At 51.7% G+C, this 23,614-nt stretch overlaps 7 protein-coding genes across 7 annotated transcripts; 4 read left to right on the top strand and 3 right to left on the bottom strand.

Annotated features, from left to right (window-relative positions):
* Window positions 1-222: 222 nt before the first annotated feature.
* Window positions 223-5,863, bottom strand: ASPGLDRAFT_155970 (pentafunctional protein ARO1). Its single transcript, XM_022542369.1, has 4 exons — window positions 5,809-5,863; window positions 851-5,742; window positions 754-798; window positions 223-685 (listed from the first exon to the last, which is right to left on the bottom strand). Exons 2-4 carry the CDS (start codon window positions 5,525-5,527, stop codon window positions 659-661), a joined length of 4,749 nt encoding a protein of 1,582 aa, XP_022397558.1. The 5' UTR covers window positions 5,528-5,742; window positions 5,809-5,863; the 3' UTR covers window positions 223-658.
* Window positions 5,864-5,984: 121 nt separating this feature from the next.
* Window positions 5,985-6,846, bottom strand: ASPGLDRAFT_793382 (uncharacterized protein). Its single transcript, XM_022550015.1, has one exon. It carries the CDS (start codon window positions 6,730-6,732, stop codon window positions 6,103-6,105), a length of 630 nt encoding a protein of 209 aa, XP_022397557.1. The 5' UTR covers window positions 6,733-6,846; the 3' UTR covers window positions 5,985-6,102.
* A 2,980-nt stretch (window positions 6,847-9,826) lies between these two features.
* Window positions 9,827-14,477, top strand: ASPGLDRAFT_177816 (putative intracellular protein transport protein (UsoA)). The gene is made up of 6 exons (XM_022542913.1): window positions 9,827-10,255; window positions 10,312-10,362; window positions 10,417-10,612; window positions 10,679-11,139; window positions 11,191-13,881; window positions 13,941-14,477. The coding sequence occupies exons 1-6, from the start codon at window positions 9,980-9,982 to the stop codon at window positions 14,022-14,024; spliced, it is 3,759 nt and encodes a 1,252-aa protein (XP_022397556.1). The 5' UTR covers window positions 9,827-9,979; the 3' UTR covers window positions 14,025-14,477.
* On the top strand, window positions 14,390-15,527 carry ASPGLDRAFT_1501043 (uncharacterized protein; the record flags this gene model as incomplete). The annotated part of the gene is made up of 2 exons (XM_022542105.1): window positions 14,390-15,314; window positions 15,373-15,527. A coding segment is annotated over one exon (864 nt), but the record flags the coding sequence as incomplete, so codon positions are not given.
* Window positions 15,528-15,617: 90 nt separating this feature from the next.
* On the top strand, window positions 15,618-19,042 carry ASPGLDRAFT_50813 (isoleucine--tRNA ligase ILS1). Its single transcript, XM_022547391.1, has 2 exons — window positions 15,618-16,145; window positions 16,213-19,042. Exons 1-2 carry the CDS (start codon window positions 15,717-15,719, stop codon window positions 19,015-19,017), a joined length of 3,234 nt encoding a protein of 1,077 aa, XP_022397554.1. The 5' UTR covers window positions 15,618-15,716; the 3' UTR covers window positions 19,018-19,042.
* A 65-nt stretch (window positions 19,043-19,107) lies between these two features.
* On the bottom strand, window positions 19,108-19,451 carry ASPGLDRAFT_50812 (uncharacterized protein). The gene is made up of 3 exons (XM_022547389.1): window positions 19,382-19,451; window positions 19,237-19,332; window positions 19,108-19,183 (listed from the first exon to the last, which is right to left on the bottom strand). The coding sequence occupies exons 1-3, from the start codon at window positions 19,442-19,444 to the stop codon at window positions 19,163-19,165; spliced, it is 180 nt and encodes a 59-aa protein (XP_022397553.1). The 5' UTR covers window positions 19,445-19,451; the 3' UTR covers window positions 19,108-19,162.
* A 98-nt stretch (window positions 19,452-19,549) lies between these two features.
* On the top strand, window positions 19,550-23,420 carry ASPGLDRAFT_60560 (Sfi1 family protein). Its single transcript, XM_022548443.1, has 2 exons — window positions 19,550-19,817; window positions 19,873-23,420. The coding sequence occupies exons 1-2, from the start codon at window positions 19,754-19,756 to the stop codon at window positions 23,139-23,141; spliced, it is 3,333 nt and encodes a 1,110-aa protein (XP_022397552.1). The 5' UTR covers window positions 19,550-19,753; the 3' UTR covers window positions 23,142-23,420.
* The last annotated feature ends 194 nt before the right edge of the window (window positions 23,421-23,614 follow it).

The raw sequence follows: 23,614 nt of genomic DNA, 5'->3' as shown, positions 1-23,614 counted from the left end.
GTACACATCAGCACCTTAGAGCATAGCAAATTACTTTTCCCAACCAGCACGATACCCTCGGCCCCCCCTCCGTCCGGACTCAACACCCGCCCATCTCAGCCAGTAGCGCAGCAAGGTACTTTTGACACGATCCTCCGGCTTCTCGCAGAGATTTTGCAGAGTGCATCACATGTGACCAATACTTGTACAGGTAACTCTTTAGAAAAGGGAGCATGAACTACGGTCCGTACTTCTAATGTGTTTATTTTTGTAGAGTTTTGTTTTGCGAGATGCATTGCATGTACATACTTGTACTTTTGCTGCGTGGTCTGATTTTTGGGTAAGGTTTGCCGACGAGGCAACTGTACTTGCTTTGTTTGATTGTTTGTTGTCGGGATGGATGGATAGGTAAGGAGATGGAGTTCATGCTGGACTGGTCAGATCTATTATTTGCCTATGATTTACCCGTATGCGTAGGACTCTTGATTATGGGGTAAATATACGAGATGTGAGGCCATATTCCATGCGTAGCAAATCGTTACTTCGTATGCTTGTAGGCATTTGAAAATACGAAATGAGTATCCAATCCCAGAAATATGTCGTAAGCCTCAAAATGCATTCACAAAACAACTTTTCAAATCCAAAATGTACCCGAAAATTTTACTAAGAAGGCCGGTGTTTATGACGAGTTGCCGAGCACAGCATCCTGGAAAGAACAAATATGTTAGTCAAATTTCCTCAGTATGTAGGAACGAGAATTTGTCAGATACATACCCTTGCGTCGTTGTACGGAGGAGAGATATCAGTCCAGTGTTTGAACTGACCATCAGGTTAGCGAAGCTCGCATTTCCCGGTCAAAGAGTGTACTCACCTGGAAAACTCCCTGTCCAACCAACACCTCCAATCCAGGCACAGTATTCCAGCCCGAATCGTTAGCAAGCTGCATCAACGGCGTGACCGCAGGCTTGTACGCCATCTCCAGCAGCACCCGCGGCGACTTGTTGATAGACTTGATGTGGTCTGGGTCTACCTGTTCCGTGCGGTCGAACAGATGGCAGAGGTTCTCGCGCATGGCTGGGTCGATCGGCTTGTCACCGGGGATGGTTCCGATGGCGACGTTCGGGACGATGTCCAGTTTCGAGACATCCTCGACGATGCGGATGTTGTAGCTGGTGGGGAAGGTAGACACCATGCTCTCCAGCTTAGAGGCAGAGCGGCCGAAGATGTAGATGGGGGAGTAGCCCATCTGGTGTAGAGCGTAGATGGCAGCGCGAGCGGTACCGCCACCGCCAACAACAGCGGCACTCGCGTCTCCGGCGGTATTGCCGACACCAGCATTGCGGAGGGACAGTTGCATGCCCTGCCAGTCGGTGTTGTAACCAACCAGGCGAGCGGGCTTGTCTTCGCCGTTGGAGACAGGGACGATGGTGTTCACAGCGCCGATAATCTCGGCTGCTTCGGCGACCTCGTCAAGCAGCGGCATGATATCCAGCTTCAAGGGGATAGTGACCGATGCACCTCCAAAGTCTGGCGACCGGATGAAGTCCTTGACGTCTTCGACGTTCGTAGTCTCCAACCGGCCGTACTCGTGTGGAAGTCCCATGTAGTCGAAGAGCGTGTTGTGGAGGATTGGCGAGCGAGAAGCGGAAACGGGGCTTCCGAACACAGCGAATTTCTTCGCCTTGATCTCGCCCATCAGCGACAGACCCCGACGGATCTCAGTTGCGGAGAGTTGACCCGGAGCAGCCTTGAAGGGAAGAGCAGGGTGAGACACGGGAGTCATGAAGCCGTTGAGGATGCGGCTCAGCTGGCCGTTGTCGCCCATGTTGATTGCGATCAATGGCACGTCGTGAGCCTCCTCGGCCCATGTCTTGAACTTCCGGAGGGATGTGTTGTCGTCAAGGTTCTTGGCCACACCAACCAGCTTGATCACATCGCCGTACTCCAGCGCCTGGTTGTAGAACTTCATCCAGGACATGTTGGCCCACGAGAGCTCTCCCTTGGGGTCGTGGTGCGAGGCGATGATCTTAGAGTGACCCTTCATCTCGGTGACAGCACGGAGCATCTCGTCGGGGAAGGCAATTTCAAGATCCACAAACTCACTGCCAGATCTGAGAGCAAGCTTGTACAACTGCATTGCGGCGTCGTGAGCATCGTCGGGGAAGCGACCGCCCTGGCTTTGTGTCCGGATGGTGAAAATCAAAGGAAGGGAGATGCGACTACGGAGGAAGGACACTTGCTCTGAGACATAGTCAACGGAAGGAATGTCGCTGTCTGACGAAGGGTCCTTCAACAGATCAACTCGCAACTCCACCGCATCGGACCCGATGCTAACTTGGCTCAGAATATCACCCGAAGGACGCAAGTCGGGCAAGGTTAGAGAAACGAAGAAAGACTCCTTCTTTTTCTTCATGACACTGAGGTTGTCCTGCTGACCAGTAACGACGTGCAAGAAACGCTTGAAATCCTCAGATGGCAGAGCAAGGGCACCCGAGCCCGAGTGTTGGCTGTAGTACTGGATATTACTGCATTCCTGGAACCAAGGCTTCCGACGCAGCCACACACCCATCATGTCCTCAACGTAGGCTGGGCGGGTCTGGTCGATCGACAGGAAGTCCATAACCTGTTTGATATCGCGCATAACCAGTAGGACATTTCCTTTGTCCTTGTGGTAGTCGATGAGCAGCTTACGGGCCTCAGGAATCTCGACGACGCCTCCACCACATGCGAATACGTAGCCGGTTGCGCGTTCCTTCATCATTCTCTGCAAAATATTGAGCTCAGCATCCCGGAATCCTTGCCAGCCGCGCTGCTTGATAATGTCAGGAATCGTGATGCCCTCGGAGCTTTCAAGCTCGGTGTCAAGATCGACAAAAGGACGGTTTAGTGTCTGAGCAATCCAATGTCCAGTAGTGGTCTTTCCAGCCCCGCGCATACCAACAATGAAGACCGAAGCACTCGCCTTCTCAGCACGAGTAAGAGCCGGTGATTCGACTTCCGTCAACTCCTTGCCTTCAAGTTTGACTGCGAACAATTGTCTCAAGGTATCCCACCAACCGGGCCAGGTCTTGCCAACACATTCTCTCTCCAAGATAAGAGTCGACTGAGGGGCCACGAGGGACAGAACGCTGAAGCTGAAAGCAACCCGGTGGTCATCGTAGCAGAAAATACCGCCAGCAGGCTGACGGAGGGTGGAACGGTCAACGCCGTCAATCTCAAGTCCGTCATCGTGTTCCCGGCAGACGACTCCGAATTTGGCGAGCTCATCCTTCATAGCCTGGATTCGGTTGCATTCCTTCACACGCTGGTTTGCAATTCCGTAAATACGAGTGGTGTGGTTCGAGTTGTCACCTTGTGCAACTGCTGCGAGGACAGATGCAGTAAGGAAGGCATCGGTCATTGGCTCCATGTCCACGTTGGGCAGAGGCTTCAAGGCACCGCCGGGCACACCGGTGACGGTAGTTGAAGCCTCAGTCTGTTCAACGGTACAGCCCATTGGACGCAAGACATCAACGGCAAAGCGGGCATCGCCCTGCAGAGACTTGGAACCGATGTTGGGGACGGTGCAGGTCGTTCCGGTAATCGCGGCAATGGACAAGGGGTAGGTGGCGGAACTGGCGTCGCTTTCCACAACGTATTCAGCAGGGTTGACATAGCGGCCCTGAGGAATGTGGTAGGTGTGCTCCTCCGTCGTAGACCTTTGTACATCGATACCAAACGACCTCATCATTGCGGTCGTCATGTCGATGTACGGCTGGGAGATGGGTTTACCGCCGACAAGCCTCAGGGTCACTGGCTCCTTGGCGTACGGCGCACACATAAGCAACGAGGAAACGTATTGAGAGGAAACCTTGGCAGCCAGGTTGATAGAGCCACCAGCAAATCCACCAGAAGCGGCAATCTTCAGAGGAAGACTGCCCTTCTTCTCCTGGTACTCAATCTCAGCACCGTTTGCTGTAAGAGCGTCGACAAGGTCGCCAATGGGCCGTTGCTTCATGCGGTTGTTGCCAGTAAGGATGCTCGAATCCGTACTGCTTGCATTGGCAAGGGTTGCGACGGAGGTAAGGAATCTTGAAGCCGTACCGGCATTGCCAAGGTAGAGCGGCGATGGGGTGGCTTCGAGGTTTCCTCCCTTGCCGTTCACTACAAGAACTTCGCCTTCGTCCTCCCAGGAGAAAGTAGCGGCACCAAGACGCTCGAGGGCGTTCAGCATAACTTCGGTGTCGTCAGAGTGCAGAAGGTTCTTGACACGGCAAGTGCCGGAGGCAAGAGCGGCGAGAACGAGAGCTCTGTTTGAGATACTCTTTGACCCCGGGGGTGCGCAGGTGACATTGAGTGCGGGTGCGACGCCCGGCTGTACTTCGACACTGGGAGCAAGGACAACGCCAATTTCTTCGTTCGACACGACGCTAGCTTGGGGTTCGTGAGTTCGACCGATAGCCGACAGCAAGACTACCTTCTTCTTGGGGCCATCGTTCTTTTTGTCGAGGGCCATGTTGAATAGCAGCTGCTCAACAGAGCAGTGCTTGCCAGCAGTCACCTTCCTAATCCGTGCGTCCTTCAGAGATGTAGGCAAGCCGTAAGCGGCAATGCACTTGACGACACGAGCCACAGCAACTCCCTTCAAAACACCGACATGCCTAGCAAGTTCAGCTTCCTTGACCATACCAATTGCGACACATTCGCCATGGAGAACCTGAGGGGTGAGGATTGCCTCAATGGCATGACCAATGGAGTGGCCCAAGTTCAGCAGGTTCCGAAGACCACCCTCGCGCTCGTCCGCGGAAACGACGTAAGCCTTGTGACGGGCAGATGCCAAGATTCTTGCCTTGATGATATCCTGAATGCCTTCGAATCGCGACTGGCCCGGCTTCACCTCACTGCGGACAGCGTTCAAGATCACCTCTGCGTTGTTCTCCAAGGCCGTGAATTCCTCCTCGCTCGAGATGGCCGCAGTCTTGATCACCTCCGCCATTCCGTTGATGAACTCTCTCACAGGAAGCGTCTCGAGGAATTCCAGGTCAATGTAGATCCTGGAAGGCTGCCAGATCGAACCAATCAGGTTCTTGCCCAGGGGCGTATCAATCGCAGTCTTCCCTCCAATCGACGAGTCGACCATAGCGAGAAGCGTCGTAGGAACCTGAACATAGCGGACACCACGCATATAAGTCGCAGCCACGAATCCAGTCAAGTCTCCAATGACACCTCCTCCCAATGCGATAACAACAGTGTCTCTACCACATGGTGGGCTCTGACTCAACATCCAATCTTCAATATCCGCTTTTGTCTGTCGAGACTTCGAAACTTCACCCGGAGGAGCATAGTACACCAGGAGACGAGGGGGCGGAGAAATACCAGCGGCCGCTTCTTCGAAGGACTTCTGGAAACCGGGAGTGTAGATGGATCCGATATTCGTGTCGGTGACAAGGACGTAGGTCGTGGAGGGGCATCCACTGATCAGGTCCTTGGCGACATAATTGCGCCAGATTCCGAAATCAGAGATGATGCTCTCCTTACCGAGAATGCTAATTTTGGTCGGTTCGCTCATTGCGGAAGACGTAGAGGGGTGGTGAGGGATAGTCGCAACGATGGAGGGGCACGATAGGTAGAAAAGAGGACTCTGCGTGAAATGGTATCGCTATTCTAGTTCATTCTGCGGCTTGCACAGTTCCGTTTGTCGTCAATGGCGTCTGCTGCAACTGATCTCACCTGCAGACAAAGAAACAGGCGATCAGACAAGAATGGAATGCGCGGGGGAGGGGCCTGAAAGATAACTTTATATGTTAGCTGAGTAATTGGCGGTGATTGTGTGGTTGGGAGAAGTCTGACTCAAAAGCAAGCTGAGAGAAGGACTCAATTGACCCAATGCGCTTCCCCAGCGACGACGTGAGCTGAAAATGAGGCTTTTCGACTTCTCTCTTCGTGGTGACTCAAAACTGCCCGCTCCGATGTCGTCCTTCGGCAAATGGTCGGCCCGCCACGGCACGTGAACGGCACGTGTTCTACTTTACAATAGAAAGAGAATGAGACTATATGTAGATGCCAGATTCAGATTCATTTCCATAAGATTACATGCATAAACAAGAAACTAAACAGCTATCCCAAGGATGGCCCTCTTTTCTTTCAGTAAGGAATAAACCGCCTAACTCCGTTCCGTACCCATACCCGGTTTTGATACCGATCTTTGGAAAGGCTTCGTTGATGGAAGAGATCCTCAATAGCGACCATAACCACCACCACCGGAGCCCCTAGAAGAATAGTGATCGCGTCCACCGCGGGGCGGTCCACGATATCCTCCTCTGTCTCCTCGGTAACCTCCGCCTCCTCTGTAGTAGTCGCCACCGCCGTAGCCAGACTGTCTTCCGTTCTGGCCATAACTATTTCCATATCCCTGGTTTTGTCTGCCGTAATGGTCATGTTGGCCGTACCCCTGCTGTGGGTAACCTTGCTGAGGTGCTCCGCCGTAAGGCGGGTAGTAAGAGTTGGATCCTCCACGGGGAGGCGGAGGCGGTCCTCTAGAAAAGTTCCCTGCACCAGGAACGGGGGGGGCCCAGCCCGAGGGCGCCGGCATGGATGACATTCCAGCGGATGGGGGTACAAAGCTGGGGTCAAGATGCGCCGCAAATGGGTTTGGACGGTGGGACGACCCGTAATCCATACGACCGCCCCGACCGCCGCCGCCGCGGAATGGCGCGCCGCCAAACGAACGGCCTGAGTGTTGCGCCCTGGACTTGACAGCATGGATGTCCCCATTGTCCAGCGCCGGTGGTGGGAACTTAACGCCCCGGAGGAGCATCGACTTGTGGATGTGCGTCGACTTTGGAATTTCAAAGTTGACCCTATAGCAAGAAGTTAGACAGGTTTCTGGTTCGGAGAAAAATGTTGTTCAACTTACGTTAGAGACCGATCTTGGTCCAAACTCGGCATGCCGTACTGCTCCAAGTCCGAGACCAAAGCACTGTGTGGGATATAAGACCCATTGCGCTCGACCTTCCCAGCCAATCCCTCACTGGAACGCATGTTCAGCTTGAACTTTTCAGGGCCTGGCTTCTTCGAGTAGAAGTTCGCAACCAAGTCCTGGTACAAGGGATGACCATCCGACAACAGGAGAACATCATGACCCATGGTGTTCCGGATTTTCTCGTCCTCGGTTAGAAGGGGGTATTTCTTCTCCATGGCAGCGAGTAAACGATTTTCGTCAATAAATGGCAGTAGTACCACACCCTGCCAGGCAAACTTTTTGCCGTTCAAATCCACGGCAAAATCTTCTGGATAAAAGTCGATAATCTCACTGTTAGGGTCGCTCATGAGGTCGTGGAAGATTTTCGGGATAGCGTGGTTGGAGGACGCTGGGAGAACTCCCATCAATTGTTCAAACGGCTTAAAGGGCGTTCCCTTGTCAAACGATGTTTCCATGTCGGCGATGTCATCAAAGTCTGCTGCAAACGGCGCATAGTGGTAAGGGTAATACCAAGTCCAGGACGGGCAACCTTGGAAATAATACAGCAGTACCCAGGCCAGACCTTCCGCATATGCTCTAGCGACTTTGCGACGGAATGCCTTGTCTTCAGGGTCGACATCGAACTTTTGCTCGTAGTAGCGATCAGCATAACCCGGCTCCCATAGTCGGACAGTATCGGGTGGTAGTCCATCATCCTTGGGCTCAGCGGGTTTGCTCGGGGTCTCTGCTCCTGCCCCTTGTTCTGCCTCAGCAGCCTTCCTCTTCCCGAGGACCGATGGAGATGTCGGCTCCGCGCCATTGGAAGTTTCTTCTGGTGTAGCCTCTTCGGGAGTTTCGGCTGGGCTTTCTTGCGAACCGCCCATGAGCTTGCTTTTGAGGACTGCTGCGGCGCTCTTGTTGGCCATATTGGCCTTGTATACAGCGCCGCGATTGACCACCATGTTGTGTGTTAGTTCTCTCGCCTCCCTTGTCAGCTCTCCTCGCGCAGGGGTAATGAGTTCCAGGCCATTCGGAGGTGCCGCATCTGCACCCCCTCGAGACCGGTTGGCGCTTGAAGAATCGTAACTAGGTGAGCTCCTCCTCTTTTTCCTCGAACGCTCCTCAGCCTCTTGTTTCCGCCTCTTTTCGTTTGCAGCCTTTCGCTCGTCAGCCTGTCGGCGACGGCGGAAGATGGCGTCTTCCTGTTTTGCGAGACCTTGCATGATGAGCTGCGCCTTTCTAAAATCAACGTGACCATCTTGAGTCAGATAGCCGCCCATGGCGGGGATGTTATCGCGCCAGATTGCGATGAGCGTGTCGATTCCATTCTCGCGAATGTCTAGTGATGGGAGATGCGGAAGGAAATCGTTTCCAACGAAGAAACACATGAAAACCCAGTCGTCTAATGCTCGTTCAAGGTCAAAGGGGAAGGGCTGTTGAGGGACATACAGCTCCGCAGCAAGGTATTCCCGAAGAATAGAGACATTGAGCCAGATGAATGGCTTGAGTGAATTACCCTTTTGTTTCTCGTCAAATTCGCCGTTCTTCTCCTTTGCTTGACCTCTGCACTCTTCGGCTTTGTGGCCCGGCTGACCACAAAGGTGGCAGGTCCTTGGCTTTGACTCTTGGAAGAAAACATCCTCACGCAAAACCCGAAAATGAGGTTCGTGGGTAGCAAGGCCCAACATGATCAAGTCCGCGTCCTAATAAAATACGAAATCAGTACCTGCCCCAATTGAACGACTACCGACCATTGTCAAACTTACCAGACCATATATAACGTGGCGAGTGTTGGGGTCATGTTCGGGAGCCGAACGTTGAGATCGAACAAATTCCATAATCTTGTGCTCTCCTTCTCCTGGCACAGTAGCATCGGAAATGATGATTTTGAGCTGATAAGGTCAGTGCTGCATTTGTATTTGTAGGAATCGGGAATACACACCTTCTCCCAAGCTGGATCCGTGTTCAACTTGTAGGCAATCCAGTAGCGCAGAGCCGCAGCGAGGATATCCATGAACGGGGTACCGGGCGTAATGACATTACTATCCCAGGTCTTTTTAATGACTTCTTCCTCAAGCGCATGGTCACCCTTGCTGGCGTTCTGCTTCGCGAGCAATTTCTGGAACTCCTGCTTCTTCTCGTCTGCCTCTTTGGCCTCCTGCGCGGAACGGAATCGACGAGCACGCTGCTGGTTCATCTTTGCACGGGGAGCGACACCATCTATTTAAGAAGCCAATTAGTCCGATATATCAAACAATGTTTTTTTGGCGAGCAATAACATACCGACAGCAATCATCAGAACCTTCCTTGGGCGAACCATGTTCACCACCCGATCAGTGTACTTGAAAATCTCCAACATCATCTCCTGCTCGTTGGTCGGCGGCGGCTTTCCCTCTGGATGAGTACATGGATGGACGATACCATTCATATCCAGATATAAATTGTCCATTTCATCTCCATTAGGATTCGGGCCCGTCGTGTCCACCGGGATCTCTTCTCCGTGCACCTCATACGGGAGGTGTTCGATCACGGACGAGATGATCTTGGGGTACTTGTTGGAGAGCCATCTGAACAGCGCCGGAACACCCATGATGTCGATGCGAAAGAGGATTTAACGTTGAGAATTCAGACGAGAAATGCCATGGGTCGTTTCAATCGAATGTCTCCGTCCGCAGATTCCGATTCACCGCGTTGCGCCAGTCGCGTAGACCACAGAGAAACAGGGAACGTAAGGATATAAGAAAAGAAGGAATAAAATATGTGAAATCAGAAGAACACCGCGATGCAAAACACAGCGCACTCACACAAAGTATTGGAGTGAAGAGAGAGAGAGAGGTTGTTGAAGACTCTGCGATAAGATTTGGTGGTTTTCCGTGGCGGCTCCGGACGAGGAACTCTTGGCGTGGAGTTGAAGACAACAACAGTGTTAGCAGCCCACCAGCTCCAATACCCTCAACCTTTCACAATAACCACAGACAAAATCCCTTTACGGGTTCGATGACCATCAATTGCTACGCCCGCGGCCGGCGGTGACCATGAAAGTACGAGCTACCAGTTGCGATGTTCCGAATACTCGAATCGCAAGCGCCGGCCAAACAAACGGCAACGGACACGATCAACACATTGAGCAGTAGGCTCCAAAGCGTTACATTACTCGAGGACCGGCGAGCTGCGATACTGGGATTGAGGAGCTTTGCAAAGATCTACCCGGCTTCTGTTGCGTCGGAGTCGCTTCGACCTTTGATCAGCAGCCTCCGAAATGACCAAGAGGATGTGGACACGGTTAAAGTGATCTTGGAGACCTTATTGAACTTGTTTTCTCCAGATGAGAATAGCGTCTGTTACCGCAGTGGAGATATATGAGTGTTAAGCTTGGTACTGACTTGCTCCAGCCCGAAGCGTCGGATGAGATAGCCCTTTGGCTCGCCGATGAGTTTACTCAAGTACGTACCTACCAAGGATACAATTGGACATCCGTTTGGCTAACAGGATGAAAGCGACAAGATAACATTACGACACTTCTTGACCTCCTCGAAACGAACGATTTCTACTCCCGTCTATATTCCCTTCAGTTGATCTCCCTCATCTCGAGCGCACGACCCGAAAGAACTCAGGAATGTATATTCACCGCGCCACTGGGAATCCCGAGGCTAGTTAGCGCTCTGAATGATGTGCGCGAACCTGTTCGCAATGGTATGCTGGCTGCGACGCCCCTAGATACGTTTGTATACAGTTGCTAATGGATGTTTCTGCCTACAGAAGCCCTAGTTTTGCTTATCGCCTTAACGCCGTCCTCCGAAGAACTTCAGAAACTGGTCGCCTTCGAAAATGCCTTCGAAACAATCTTCTCCTTGATCGAAGCGGAAGGAGCTCTGACGCATGGTTCGGAAGTCGTAGAAGACTGTCTGGCCTTGTTAGCAAACCTCTTGAAGCTGAACATTTCGAATCAGTCGTATTTCCGGGAAACAGGCTGCGTGAAGAGGCTGGCAAAACTTCTTGCCGATGTCAACCAGGAACAAGATCCAGATGGACCATCTCCGTGGATCCTCGCTCATCGCGACAAGAATATCTGGGGCACATTAGCTATCATCCAATTATTCTTGACGAAGGGTGGAGTCAATACGCCTGCCAACCAGATGGTATTTTGGCATAATGGTGTTATGGAACAAGTGTTGAATTTGGCTTTCGGTCAGCGGTTTACCGTCAATATCACGTCCAAGGTTCGAAATATTTCATGTTTTATTCCCCATGATTGATACTGACTTCTCAAGGCATTGGCAACGTGTGCCGATTTGATCCGAGGAAACCCAGGTTTGCAAGAACAGTTCGGAGACGTCGAAGTTCTCTGGGGAAGTGAACCAACCAGCGAACGCAGTCCAAACGGCGAGGTCATGGTCAATGGCTTCCAGAGAATTAACGTAATTGAAGCTCTGCTCAAGTTAAGCCTCGAGCCTGCGTCGATTCAGCAGTTGGATGCGCGTCTTGCCGCTTGTGAATGTATAAAGGCTTTCTTTGCCAACCACAGTGGGATCCGACAGCACGTTCTGCGACGAGCAATCGATGGACACCTCAGCGGTCAAGATGAAATTCCTAACATCTTGTCTGTCCTGCTTACTCCACCAGAGTCCCGTGGCAACGCGGATCTATATCAGACTTGGATGGCTTCCGTTTTGATGTTCCATTTGATTTTCGAGGATCCTGAGGCTAAGTCAATTGCCATGAAAGTGACAGAGGGAGACGCCGAAAGTGGCGAAGAGGTTATCACTTGTGTACAGACTATTGTAAGCCACTTGATTACGGGCATGCAACGAGGCGATGACGAGAGAATATCTGTGGGATATCTGATGCTACTATGTGGCTGGCTTTTTGAAGACCCTGATGTGGTCAACGATTTCCTAGGCGAAGGTAGCAGCATCCAAACTCTGCTGCAGGAAACAAAGCTTCGTGGTGTCTCGAATGTCCTTGTGCCTGGCCTCTCTACTATTCTGCTGGGTATTATATACGAATTTTCCTCAAAGGACTCCCCGATTCCACGGGAAACGCTACATAAACTGTTAATGGAACAGATGGGAAGAGACCCGTATATCGACAAGATAACCAGATTCAGAGAATCACCGCTGGTCCGCGATTTCGAAGTCTTGCCACAAACTGTGGGAGCAACACAGCATGACGGAGGACTACCTGACATCTTCTTTGACCGGACCTTTATCGACTTCCTCAAAGATAACTTCAGCCGCTTGCTCCGCGCGATCGATCGTGAGCCTGGTCTGGAGATTTCTGTTATCTCAAACGGCGTCCAAAGAGGAATCTCACGAGAAATGGTCGACTCTCTGCGTTCTGAGTTGGAAGATCGGAACCAAGCAGTACAGAAGTTGGAAGCAGACCTACTCAGCCTCAAACAGAAGCTCGAGCAAGAACAATCTGAGCTTATGAAGGCGATGGATTCCAATTCAGTGGAGACTTCTCGGATCAAGCAAATAAACGAGGCACTACAGCGGAACCACGAGCAAGAACTACGGAGGCTGGAAGAACAACATAACCAGGCGAAGAACGGGCTCCTCAAGCAGCACGGTGAGCAGCTCCGGGCCCTGGACAGCCAGTTGAAAGAAACCTCCGCGGACCGCGAGAAGAGGGGCCAACAGTATGAAGCCGAGATCGCGGAACTGCAGGAGACCATCAATCTGCTTGAGTCGGACATTACAAGATCCAAAGAACAGCAGACTAGTGAATCGGCTCGTTTGCAAAAGATCATCCAGTCCCTGGAATCTGGTCTTTCGCAATCCCGGGAACAACAGGCCGGTGAAGTGGACCGGTTGCAGAAGACGATCCAGTCCTTGGGGGCTGATCTTTCCCAAGCCAGAGAACAGGCTGGTCAAGTTGCTAACTTACAAAAGACGATTCGGTCTCTGGAGTCCGACCTCGTTAGTGCCCAGGAGCAACATGCAGGCGAGGTTGCTGACTTGAGAGGTACCATCGAAAAACTGGAGTCTGACGCTGGCCAAGTCAAAGAGCAGCATGCTACTGGTCTCGCCGACAAGGACAAAGCAATCCAGGACCTTCAATCACACATGGAAGCACTCAAGAAGCAGCACGATAAGGGAGTCGCAGACCAGAAAGCTACGATCGACTCATTACAAACCAACCTTGACAAGGCCAAGGATAAATCTACGAATGATACCAAAGCCATCCACGACGAATATTCCACCAAACTGTCTGCACTAGAGAAGCGTGCTGAGGAAGCAGAGCGCAAGGCTGAGGAGACAGAAGCCAACGCGAAGAAGCAAGCTGAAGAAGCCTCACAGAAGAGCGAATCTGCAGACGCGGATGCAAAGAAGAACGCTAAAGAACTCAAGGACCTACGCGCAGAGCTTGACAAAGCAAAATCCCAGATAAAGAACGCAGAGAAGAAGGGAGGCTCAGCAAATGCCGATGCAAAGAAGGCCGCCAAAGAACTCGAGAACCTACGCACAGAGCTTAACAAGGCGAACACCCAGATAACGGAGGCAGAACAGAAGGGAGGCTCCGATGCAAAGAATACCGCCAAGGAACTCCGGGATCTACGGGCTGAGCTGGATAAGGCAAAGACCCAGATAAAGGAGGCCGAGCAGAAAGGAGGCACGGCCGACGCCGACGCTGAGAAGACTGCTAAGGAATTCGAGAGTCTACGCTCAGAGTTCGACAAGGCGAAGTCGCAACTCAAGGAGGCAGAACAGATGGGAGAAGACGCAGACGCAGACGCAAAGAAGAACGTCCAAGAACTCAAGGATCTACGGGCACAGCTTGAAAAAGCAAACTCCCAGGTAAAGGAGGCAGAAGAGGCCAGTAACTCCTCGCAGTCTGAGCTGGACAAGGCCAAGTCGGAGGCAAAGGAGAAGGAAGACGCGCGCAAGGCTGCGCAATCAGAACTTGAAGATCTCCTGATTGTGTTTGGCGATTTGGAGGCGAAGAGGGAGCAAGATAAGGTGAGTTCTCCTTTTTCATGCTATGTATGCTGTGGCAGTTTGGCTTACGATTTTGTTAGAAACGTCTCAAGGATCTCGGACAGGAAGTGTCTGAGGCTGAGGATGAAGACGACGATGACGAAGAGGAGGGCGATGATGAATAGATGTATAGAATAGATGGATGATTGTACGTTGAAATCGCTGTTGTCATGGTCCCTAGAAGATAGAGATCGGTGTCAGATTAGGGTACAGAAGACGCAGGTGGATACCCCAGCCCCCGATTGCCGGAACACTGCCTACAAGTATTTAACGTCATGTAACCGTCCGTTGAAGCCCATATATTTATCATATTATAGACCGCGTGTCGCCGGCAATCGCTCTCCAGACAACTTTATACAACCAATGACATAGATATGATCCAGAATATGTCACTTCCCATCACCTACTCCAGAGACCAACAATTTCTTGACAATAGTCACGTTCTTTATGCCCTACTTTTGGTTGAACCATGAGCAAAGATTGCAATGTATCCCACCAATACCGGGTTGGAGATGCATTGACCATCCGTTCACACTGTCCGACTCCACCACCACCGAAAAGCGAATCTAACATTCGGGCACGTGCCGAAAAAAAAAAAAAAAAAAAAAAAGGCCGCGATGGAAAATGGGAAGAGCTCTTATCTCCTCTCGAGCTATGCCTCCGGAACCCACCGCTCCCTGGCTCCGATGGGCCCGACATGGTTGATATCAAATTGATCGAGGAACTGCATGTGGGCGAGTACAAAGCAAATCAGCTGTTTGTGGCTAGGGCTGTGAAGAGCCCTCGATCCCTCAATCTTCCAACTGACTGCGATTTGGTCGCGAAGATTTCCGATCCACTCTATGGTGATTTCAGCCAAGCTCCGTTTGCCAATGCGGATCATGGGTATACTTATGAGACTGTGGCTTACACGCGTCTACCAGACTTGCAAGGCTCGGTTATTCCTAGGTACTATGGGTCTTTTACTTTGAAATTCAGAGTTGGCAGGCGTTTCCGCGTTGTTCGCTTGATTCTAATCGAACGGATTCATGGCATGCCAATGGATGACTTAGACCCTCGCGCACCGAAAGAAGAACGCCAGAGAATTTTGAAACAGATCGTCGATGCGGAGTGCTCCTTCTATAACAGAAACTTGATACACGAGGACTTATACCCACGGAATATACTTATCAAATATGAAGGAGACCAAAGAAAGCCGAAAGTTGTGATCGTCGGCTTGGGATGGTTGGTTTTTGGACGCACTCGTAACGCAGAGAACATTGAGGAAGAGAAACGACACCTCTCGGGGACTCCAATTAGCCCATTGCTTAGATGGAACATCGCCGTGAACCGTCAGTATACCTTTGACGAGTAGATCGACTGGCCATGGCAACCTTGGCTTGAAAAGCAATAAATACAAACATACCATGGCAAGCATTACACAGGAGCAAAGAGACCTCTTTCCGTTCTATGATAGGATGCTGAAGGGGGAACTGGATGACTCTTATTCTGATACTGACGGGTTTGATATGTAACAAATGTATTTGACTCATTAGGGCTATGACTGCATACTCGGATCTTTTCTGTACCACGCAGGTATATAAGCTATAACTCATACCATACAGAGCATATAGTAACATTTATACCAGTATTGTTTTTTGAATTATTCTTCATCTTTTACTCTCTCGACACGAAGTTGTATAGATCTTCTCCCAAAACGGAAGGCGGTGCAATCCAAGGCGGGGGTGAGTCATCAGCCACTTTTTTATCTTTTGAACCCCGCGGCAGCCCCTCGGAAAACCACCCACGACAGCCTCGAATTCCCCAACACATTCGCCATGTCTGTTGATTTTCCGGCTGAGGAGGAGATTGTCCTCCAGCGGTGGAGAGAAATCAACGCCTTCCGCAGGCAGGTTGAGCTCTCCAAAGGCCGCAAACCCTACACCTTCTACGATGGCCCCCCATTCGCAACGGGTCTTCCTCACTACGGTCACTTGCTGGCCTCGACCATCAAGGATATTATCCCCCGGTACTGGTCGATGAAGGGTCACTATGTCGAGCGGCGATTCGGTTGGGATACCCACGGCGTGCCGATTGAGTACGAAATCGACAAGAAGCTGGGCATGTCGGGATTGGAGGCTGTCGAGAAGCTTGGGATTGAGAAGTACAACGAGGAGTGCAGGGCCATTGTCATGAGATATGCCTCTGAGTGGCGTGAGACGATCGAGAGACTCGGTCGTTGGATTGATTTTGACAATGACTACAAGGTACGTTCGTGCGAAAGCGATGAGAGAGGGGGGAGAGGCTGACTTTGAGATCTTTGTGTGAGTTAAGACCATGAACACCGGCTTCATGGAATCCGTGTGGTGGGTTTTCAAGCAGCTTTTTGACAAGAACCTGGTCTACCGGGGCTTCCGTGTCATGCCTTACTCGACCGCACTCAACACCCCGCTGAGCAACTTCGAAGCTCAACAAAACTACAAGGACGTTCAGGACCCTGCCGTGGTTGTTACATTCCCTCTCCGCAACGACCCCAAAACCTGCCTGGTTGCCTGGACTACAACTCCGTGGACTTTGCCCTCCAACACTGGTCTCGCTGTGAACCCCAACTTCGAATACATCAAGATCCTTGACGAGGCTTCCGGGAAGCACTACATTCTACTCGAGACCCTGCTCCGCACTCTCTACAAAGACCCCAAGAAGGCCAAGTTCAAGATTGTCGACCGTTTCAAGGGAGCTGACATGAAGGACTGGAAGTATGAGCCGCTCTTCGACTACTTCTGGGAGGAATTCAAGGATCATGGATTCCGCGTCTTGAATGCCGAATACGTCACTGCTGCTGATGGTACCGGTATCGTCCACCAGTCTCCTGCATTCGGTGAAGAAGATTACAATGTTGCCCTTAAGTCGGGCGTTATTGATGAAAACCGGGTCCCACCAAACCCTGTCGACGAACAGGGTTGCTACACCTCCGAGGTCCGGGACTTCGTTGGCCAACATGTCAAGGCTGCTGACAAGAACATCATCAAGCACCTCAAGGCAGCCGGCCGACTGATTGTCGATAGCCAGATTACTCACAGTTACCCCTTCTGCTGGCGCTCCGACACTCCTCTGATCTACCGAGCCGTGCCCTCTTGGTTCGTCAAGATCCCCCCTATCATCCCTGACATGCTGAATGGCATCGAGGAATCCCACTGGGTGCCCTCATTTGTCAAGGACCGCCGATTCTCCAGTTGGATCCAGAATGCTCGAGACTGGAACATTTCCCGGAACCGATTCTGGGGTACTCCTCTCCCGTTGTGGGTCAGCGAGGACTTCAAAGAGGTTGTTGCCATCGGCAGTGCTGAGGAGCTCAAGGAGCTCAGTGGGTACGAAGGAGAGTTGACCGACCTTCACCGTGACAAGGTGGACAACATCACCATCCCCAGCAAGCAAGGAAAGGGTGATCTTCGCCGTGTGAGCGAGGTCTTTGACTGCTGGTTTGAGTCTGGAAGCATGCCGTATGCGTCTCAGCACTACCCATTCGAAAACAAGGAGCAGTTTGAGAAGGGTTTCCCTGGTGATTTCATCGCGGAAGGTTTGGACCAGACCCGTGGTTGGTTCTATACCTTGACCGTCCTGGGAACTCATTTGTTCGGTAAACTCCCGTTCAAGAACTGTGTCGTGAACGGAATTGTCCTCGCTGAAGACGGCAAGAAGATGTCGAAGAGATTGAAGAACTATCCCGACCCTAACCTGATCATGAAGCGTTACGGTTCGGACTCTCTTCGATTGTATATGATTAACTCTCCTGTTGTCCGTGCTGAACCTCTCCGGTTCAAGGAATCCGGCGTCAAGGAGATTGTCGCCAAGGTCATGCTTCCTTTGTGGAACAGTTACAAGTTCTTTGAGGGTCAGGTTGCTCTTATCAAGAAGGCTGAGGGCATCGACTATGTTTTCGACCCCAAGGCAGGAGCAACGAACATCAATGTCATGGATCGCTGGATCCTGGCAAGTTGCCAAAGTCTTCTCAAGTTTGTCAACGAGGAAATGGCAGGCTACCGTCTGTACACGGTCGTCCCCCGGTTGCTTGAATTGATTGACAACACCACCAATTGGTACATTCGTTTCAACCGGAAGCGTTTAAAGGGTGAGAATGGCGTTGAAGACACCCTGCACGCCTTGCACACCCTCTTTGAGGTTCTCTTCACTTTGGTCCGAGGCCTTGCCCCGTTCACGCCCTTCATCGCCGACACCATCTACCAGAAACTCCTCCCTCACATCCCTGAATCTCTTCGCGGTGAAGACGACCGGAGCGTTCACTTCCTTCCTTTCCCCGAGGTTAGGGAGGAGCTCTTCGACGAAGTTGTTGAAAGACGGGTGGCACGGATGCAGAAGGTGATTGAGATGGGTCGTATGTCTCGTGAGCGCCGGTCCATCGGTCTCAAGTCGCCTTTGAAGACCCTGGTTGTCATCCATCAAGACCAGCAGTACATTGATGATGTGAAGTCCTTGGAGCCCTACGTCCTCGAGGAGCTGAACGTCCAGAGCCTTGTTTTGTCGTCTGACGAGGAGAAGTACAACGTCCAGTACAGTGTGACTGCCGACTGGCCCACCCTGGGTAAGAAGTTGAAGAAGGACGCCCAGAAGGTGAAGAAGGCGCTGCCTTCGCTCACTAGCGACGACGTGAAGCGTTTCCAGAACGAGAAGAAGATCCTCGTTGATGGCATTGAGCTCGTGGAGGGTGACCTTGTGGTTAAGCGGGGTGTCAAGGAGGATGCTACATCTCAGGGCTTGGAGCCGAACGCGGACGCTGATGTTCTGACCATCCTCGACGCCAACCTGTACCCAGAACTCGCGGAGCAAGGACTGGGTCGTGAGATCATCAATCGTCTCCAGCGTCTCCGTAAGAAGGCCGGTCTGGTCCCTACTGATGACGTGAAAATGGAATATGCTGTTCTCTCGGACCCTGACCAAGTCGGCATTGACAAGGCTTTCGAGAGCCAGTCCCAGGCCATCGTCAAGGCTGTGCGCCGGCCACTGGAGAAGCACGCGTCTGCGGAGGGTAAGGCACTCAGTGCTGATGAGGAGGGCATGATCTTGCAGGAGGAGCAGGAGGTGCAGAAAGCCACATTTTTGTTGAGACTGCTGAAGCTGTAAAGTTTATGTTTGTTATATATTCGGATACTCCATGTCTAAAGACTAGATAAAAATTTACGTGTTATTGACTTCTATTACTGTTTCCCTCGCAGCGTAGCATATGATGATAAATTCGTAGCTCAATATATACAGCCCTTGCCAGCTCTCAGCTCTTTTTCGACGCTGCCTGCAGACCAGTTAGCCAGTACTCTCACTTGGTCAGGGAATAGTATTTCATACCAAATAACAGTCCTTCAGCTTCAAGAACTCTTTGGCACACATGTCCTTGTGCACGGAGGTATAGTCGGCAAGAATGCACTTGCCATATGCCGCCGCCTGGACAGAATTAGCATCGACAACCATATGTATACCAGTTCTCACTCACCTCAACAGAGCACTTGGCCGTAGCCTTAGCGAACTTATCAATAGGTCTTGTCCGGGAGGTCATCGTTGCGACATGAGCATAGTGTATAGTGAGAAACCACAGCTATTTCCGATCCACGTCAGAGGATTACCTCAGCAACCTATGTCACGTGACCCTCCCGCATTCCGGTCGCGCCAAAACAAACAAATGCAGTGATTGCTTCGACAGACAATTGGCATTTGGAACATCGCATGCGGAGTCTCTAGCCGCTGCGATACTCAACTCTTTTCAATTTGGTTTGGAGGACTTCCTGCTCGCCGCGCAATGAATGATTTCGTTTCCCGCCTCTATGACACATTTGCGAAGGACGCGCCTTAGGTCGCGGATTTTTCGATGCCTCCGAATCCCCGTCAGCGTAGAGCTCTGTCCTATGAAACCCCGTCTCTCTCGGACGAAGGTGCGCTCAATCCCTGTGGTTCTAATTAATCGTGGCTAACAGCGGGTGCCTGCAGATGTCGGCCTACTCTATCAGATCATCACCCGCGCCGAGGGCAAGCCCGAAGCCCATCAAACGCCATTCCGGGCCTTATTCACGGCGTACGACGAGATCATTGACGAACATGCCGTGGACGCTGACCCAGGCCATGTCTGCCTACACTTCCTGTTCAAGATGGGCAGCAAGGGCATCAAGGGGGATACATTGTTTGACAAATTCGAGAATCTGTTGCAGCACATGGGGATAGTGATTGAACTGGGCGACGAGACCGAGACGAATGAATACTACAATCAGAGTTCTGTTTATGGTGGTCATAGCGGGACTGTGACTGTGGATTATAACCATGGGGATTACCCTCAAAGGGATGAGGACACGACGCAGCCGGCGCGACGGAGACGGGCATCGTTTAACTCGATGTATGATATTGGCGATGATCCTACGCAACGGAGTATCGCGAATCGCCCTAGCTCGCGCTCGTCGTTGTCGCGACTGGAGGTTGGAAAGCCAGAGTTTCCCGAACCCACGCCCAGACCGTCGCCGAAACGTCCTATCGCGAACGCCAGACAGCACGACTCGCCGGACCGGACCCAATTGATTGCACAATTTCTGGATGTTGGGCGTCGATTGATAAGTCGGTTCGATTCGTTAAAACCGAACCGAGATAATGCTGGTGATGAAACTCAAGTCAGTGTCGGAGCGCAGGCCAAATCTGCCGTGCACAAGGATCGTTCTGAGAGGCTGTCGCGACGTCGGTCGCGTAAGTCACTGAGCTCTAGCAGTTCGAGTGAGGATGATAATGATGATAATGATGATGATGACGATGGTGACGACGAATCGATTTCTTTCCATGGCGACGAAAGCGGACCGATTGAAAAGCCGGATATCCCTCCTGAGATGCTGTATCGACCCTCCCTTTCGGATCTGCTGCGGGATGCCTCGACTTTCAATATGTATCGTGAGCGCGGAATAAAACGCCGCCTTCTGACACAATGGCTGAAGAAGGCTATCCAGAAACGGCAAGGTAGTGCCAATATGGAGATTGTCGCTGTCAACCGTGACAGGTCCACACTGCTCCGCCAGGCTTTCGAACAATGGCGCGGTATCATCCAGGATAAGCGACAGGCGGTTCGCACGGAGCGATTCTACGAGCACCTTGAGCAGCGCGCTGGGCGTGCGCGTGACTTGTTCCTGGTCACCAAGGCCTTCACTCACTGGGCGCAAGTGACTTCCGAGGAGGTCGCCCGAACGTCTGCTGCGCGCAGACGTATTCTCAGTATCAAATATTTCAAAGCCTGGAGGGAAATCACTGCCGTCAACGAACTAAAGGCTCAGCGGTTTGCAATGCGCAAGCCATTCAGCACGTGGCGGAAACGGAACCAGCAGATTAAGGAGAATGAGATGACTGCCGCGGTTCGCCATGACAAAGACCTAAAGAATGGGGTCTACTGGCAATGGTTCTGGGGCTTTTGCGACCGACGCGCGCCACAATGGTACGAATATCGCCTCAAGAGACGTTCCTTGTTATGTTGGTTGCGAAGTTTCCGTACGAACAGGGAACGAAACCACGAGATCGAAATCCGAAACCGACGGTTAGCCATTGGATCAGCATGGCAGACATTGACTCAAAAATCCAGGGCTATTGCTGGTGCAGAGCAGGAAGCAGTATCCATGCAGCGGCACAAGCTTCTGACGGAAACGTTTGGCGAGTGGAAAATCCAAGCCTGCCTCGCTCCAGCTGCTTACCGTGTTTCTGATATGGTCGACAAACGGGTTCTTCGGTCTGCGTTTGCGCAATGGGTACAACGTGCTCATATGGGTAAGCAGGCGAGAGAAATGGACAGGCAAAGGATTATGCGAAACTCATGGACAGAATGGAACGACCAACTCCGCTGCCAGGCCCTCAGTGCACGAATTGACGAACGCTTGAAGATGGAAACGATGTACAAGTGGATCCTGGCAGAGCGGTTCAGCCTCATGCAGCGAATTCGAGACCAACGAATCAAACGCGACACATTCTCAACCTTTGTTGCCAGTATTCGCGGGACGTACTCTCGGCTGCTCCATCATGCAGATATCCACGAAGACTACCGCAGCGAGGAACTGCTTCGGTCGAAATTCAATACTTGGCGCGATCGGCTTGCACTCCAGCGACAACGGGAATATGCTGCGTTTGAGTTCTATGCGCCACGACTTCAGCAAGAATCCCTCGTTGCATGGCGATCTAAACAGCAGAATGTCGCGAGGCTGGAGGCACGATCAAAAGACGCTCGCTTCTATTTCTTAGCGACCAAGACAATCAAACATTGGCATACTGCTACGGTGCAGTCGGCGAAACGACGGCGTCAGGAGTCATATGCCTGGTTCCGAAGGAAAATGAAGATGAAAATAGCTACACGTGCTCTGAACAACTGGCAGTCGTGGGCTGGCCAGGTGGCTGATCTGGAGCGGCAAGCATTTGAGTTCCATAGAAACAAATCCTTGAGTATTGCATCCGGGTTGTTCGGTCTATGGCATGACCAGGCCTCGAAGCGTGTTCAAGATTGTCACGAAGCCGAAATGCACTATGCCCGTCAAGCTGCGTATGGTCAACTGATGCGCTGGACCGAGCTTTATCTCGAGAATCGCGATCTGGAACTACAGGCCGCTGGAATGTACCGTGTGCACATTCTCGGTCAGGCCAACGCTTCTCTTCGCAAACTTAGTCTCCGCATATTCCAAATCAATAGCTCGTCCGAAACAGCTGACTCACTGCGCGAGCGAAATACTAGAAAGCATGGAAGAGGCATGTTCCGTCACTGGATCGACAAAACACGCACCAAACTCGAGGAACGCGATTCTTTCGCCCCTCTCGTGACACCCGGTAGACCCGGACGAAGCTTCGACGGCACAACAGGCCCTCGATCTGGTCGCTCGCTCTTTGACCCATGGTATCCCGTCGAAACACCGTTTAAGATGAGCGAGTTCGCCACGCAGTCCCAGGGTCCTGATCTCGGTCCCGGCCCCTCTGCCAGTCCATTAGCGACACCCAACTACATGACTTCGCCATCTAAACGTGCTGCGCGGGCAAGAGTCCTGGCGCAAGCTTCAACGACCCCCGCAACACCATTGTACACGCCGTTCGCTGGCCGAATGCTTCGGGCCGAGGGCATGGCTGCGAAGAGTGCTTCGAATAGACGACGGAATGTTCGGGGGAGTGCAATGGGTACGAGTGTGAGGTTTGTTGATGAGGAGCCTACGTCGCCTTCGGAGGGGAAGAGGTCTGGGAATCGGCGAACTACGTCTTGACGGCATTCATTCATTGTTGTTTCTTATGAATCTGATTTTCTGCGGCATCGTTGTATATGACTTCTCTTTCTAATGGGCCTGTATTCTGGAATCTGGATTTGTTGATACCCTTTGTACCGTTATCATTGGCATTGGATGGTGTATAGTCGGCATTGTTTTCGCATGTTTAAATGGATATGTACTTGTTCTTTTGGATATACATAGGGAGGAAAACTAGGAGCATTGAGCGGCGTTGATGACGCTGGGGATAGACATTAAATATAAATGAATTGATCGCAGTTATCATAGTAACTCTTTAACAACTATTCATCAATCTTTAAGAGTGTCGAAAGAGCAGAAGAGGTATATTCATACCCAACCGTATATTAGTCTCTGCCTGCCAATCCTCGGTGGAGCTATAGTTAGCGGACACTCATCGTCACCTCCGCGGCTCAGCTTGACTCGTCTACTTGTATTCTCCAATCCACGACTTC

Source organism: Aspergillus glaucus, assembly GCF_001890805.1.
Source record: "Aspergillus glaucus CBS 516.65 unplaced genomic scaffold ASPGLscaffold_21, whole genome shotgun sequence".
NCBI classification, from domain to species: Eukaryota; Fungi; Ascomycota; class Eurotiomycetes; order Eurotiales; family Aspergillaceae; genus Aspergillus; species Aspergillus glaucus.
Note: the sequence above shows the minus strand (reverse complement) of the source record. Positions and strands in the feature narration are given on the sequence as shown.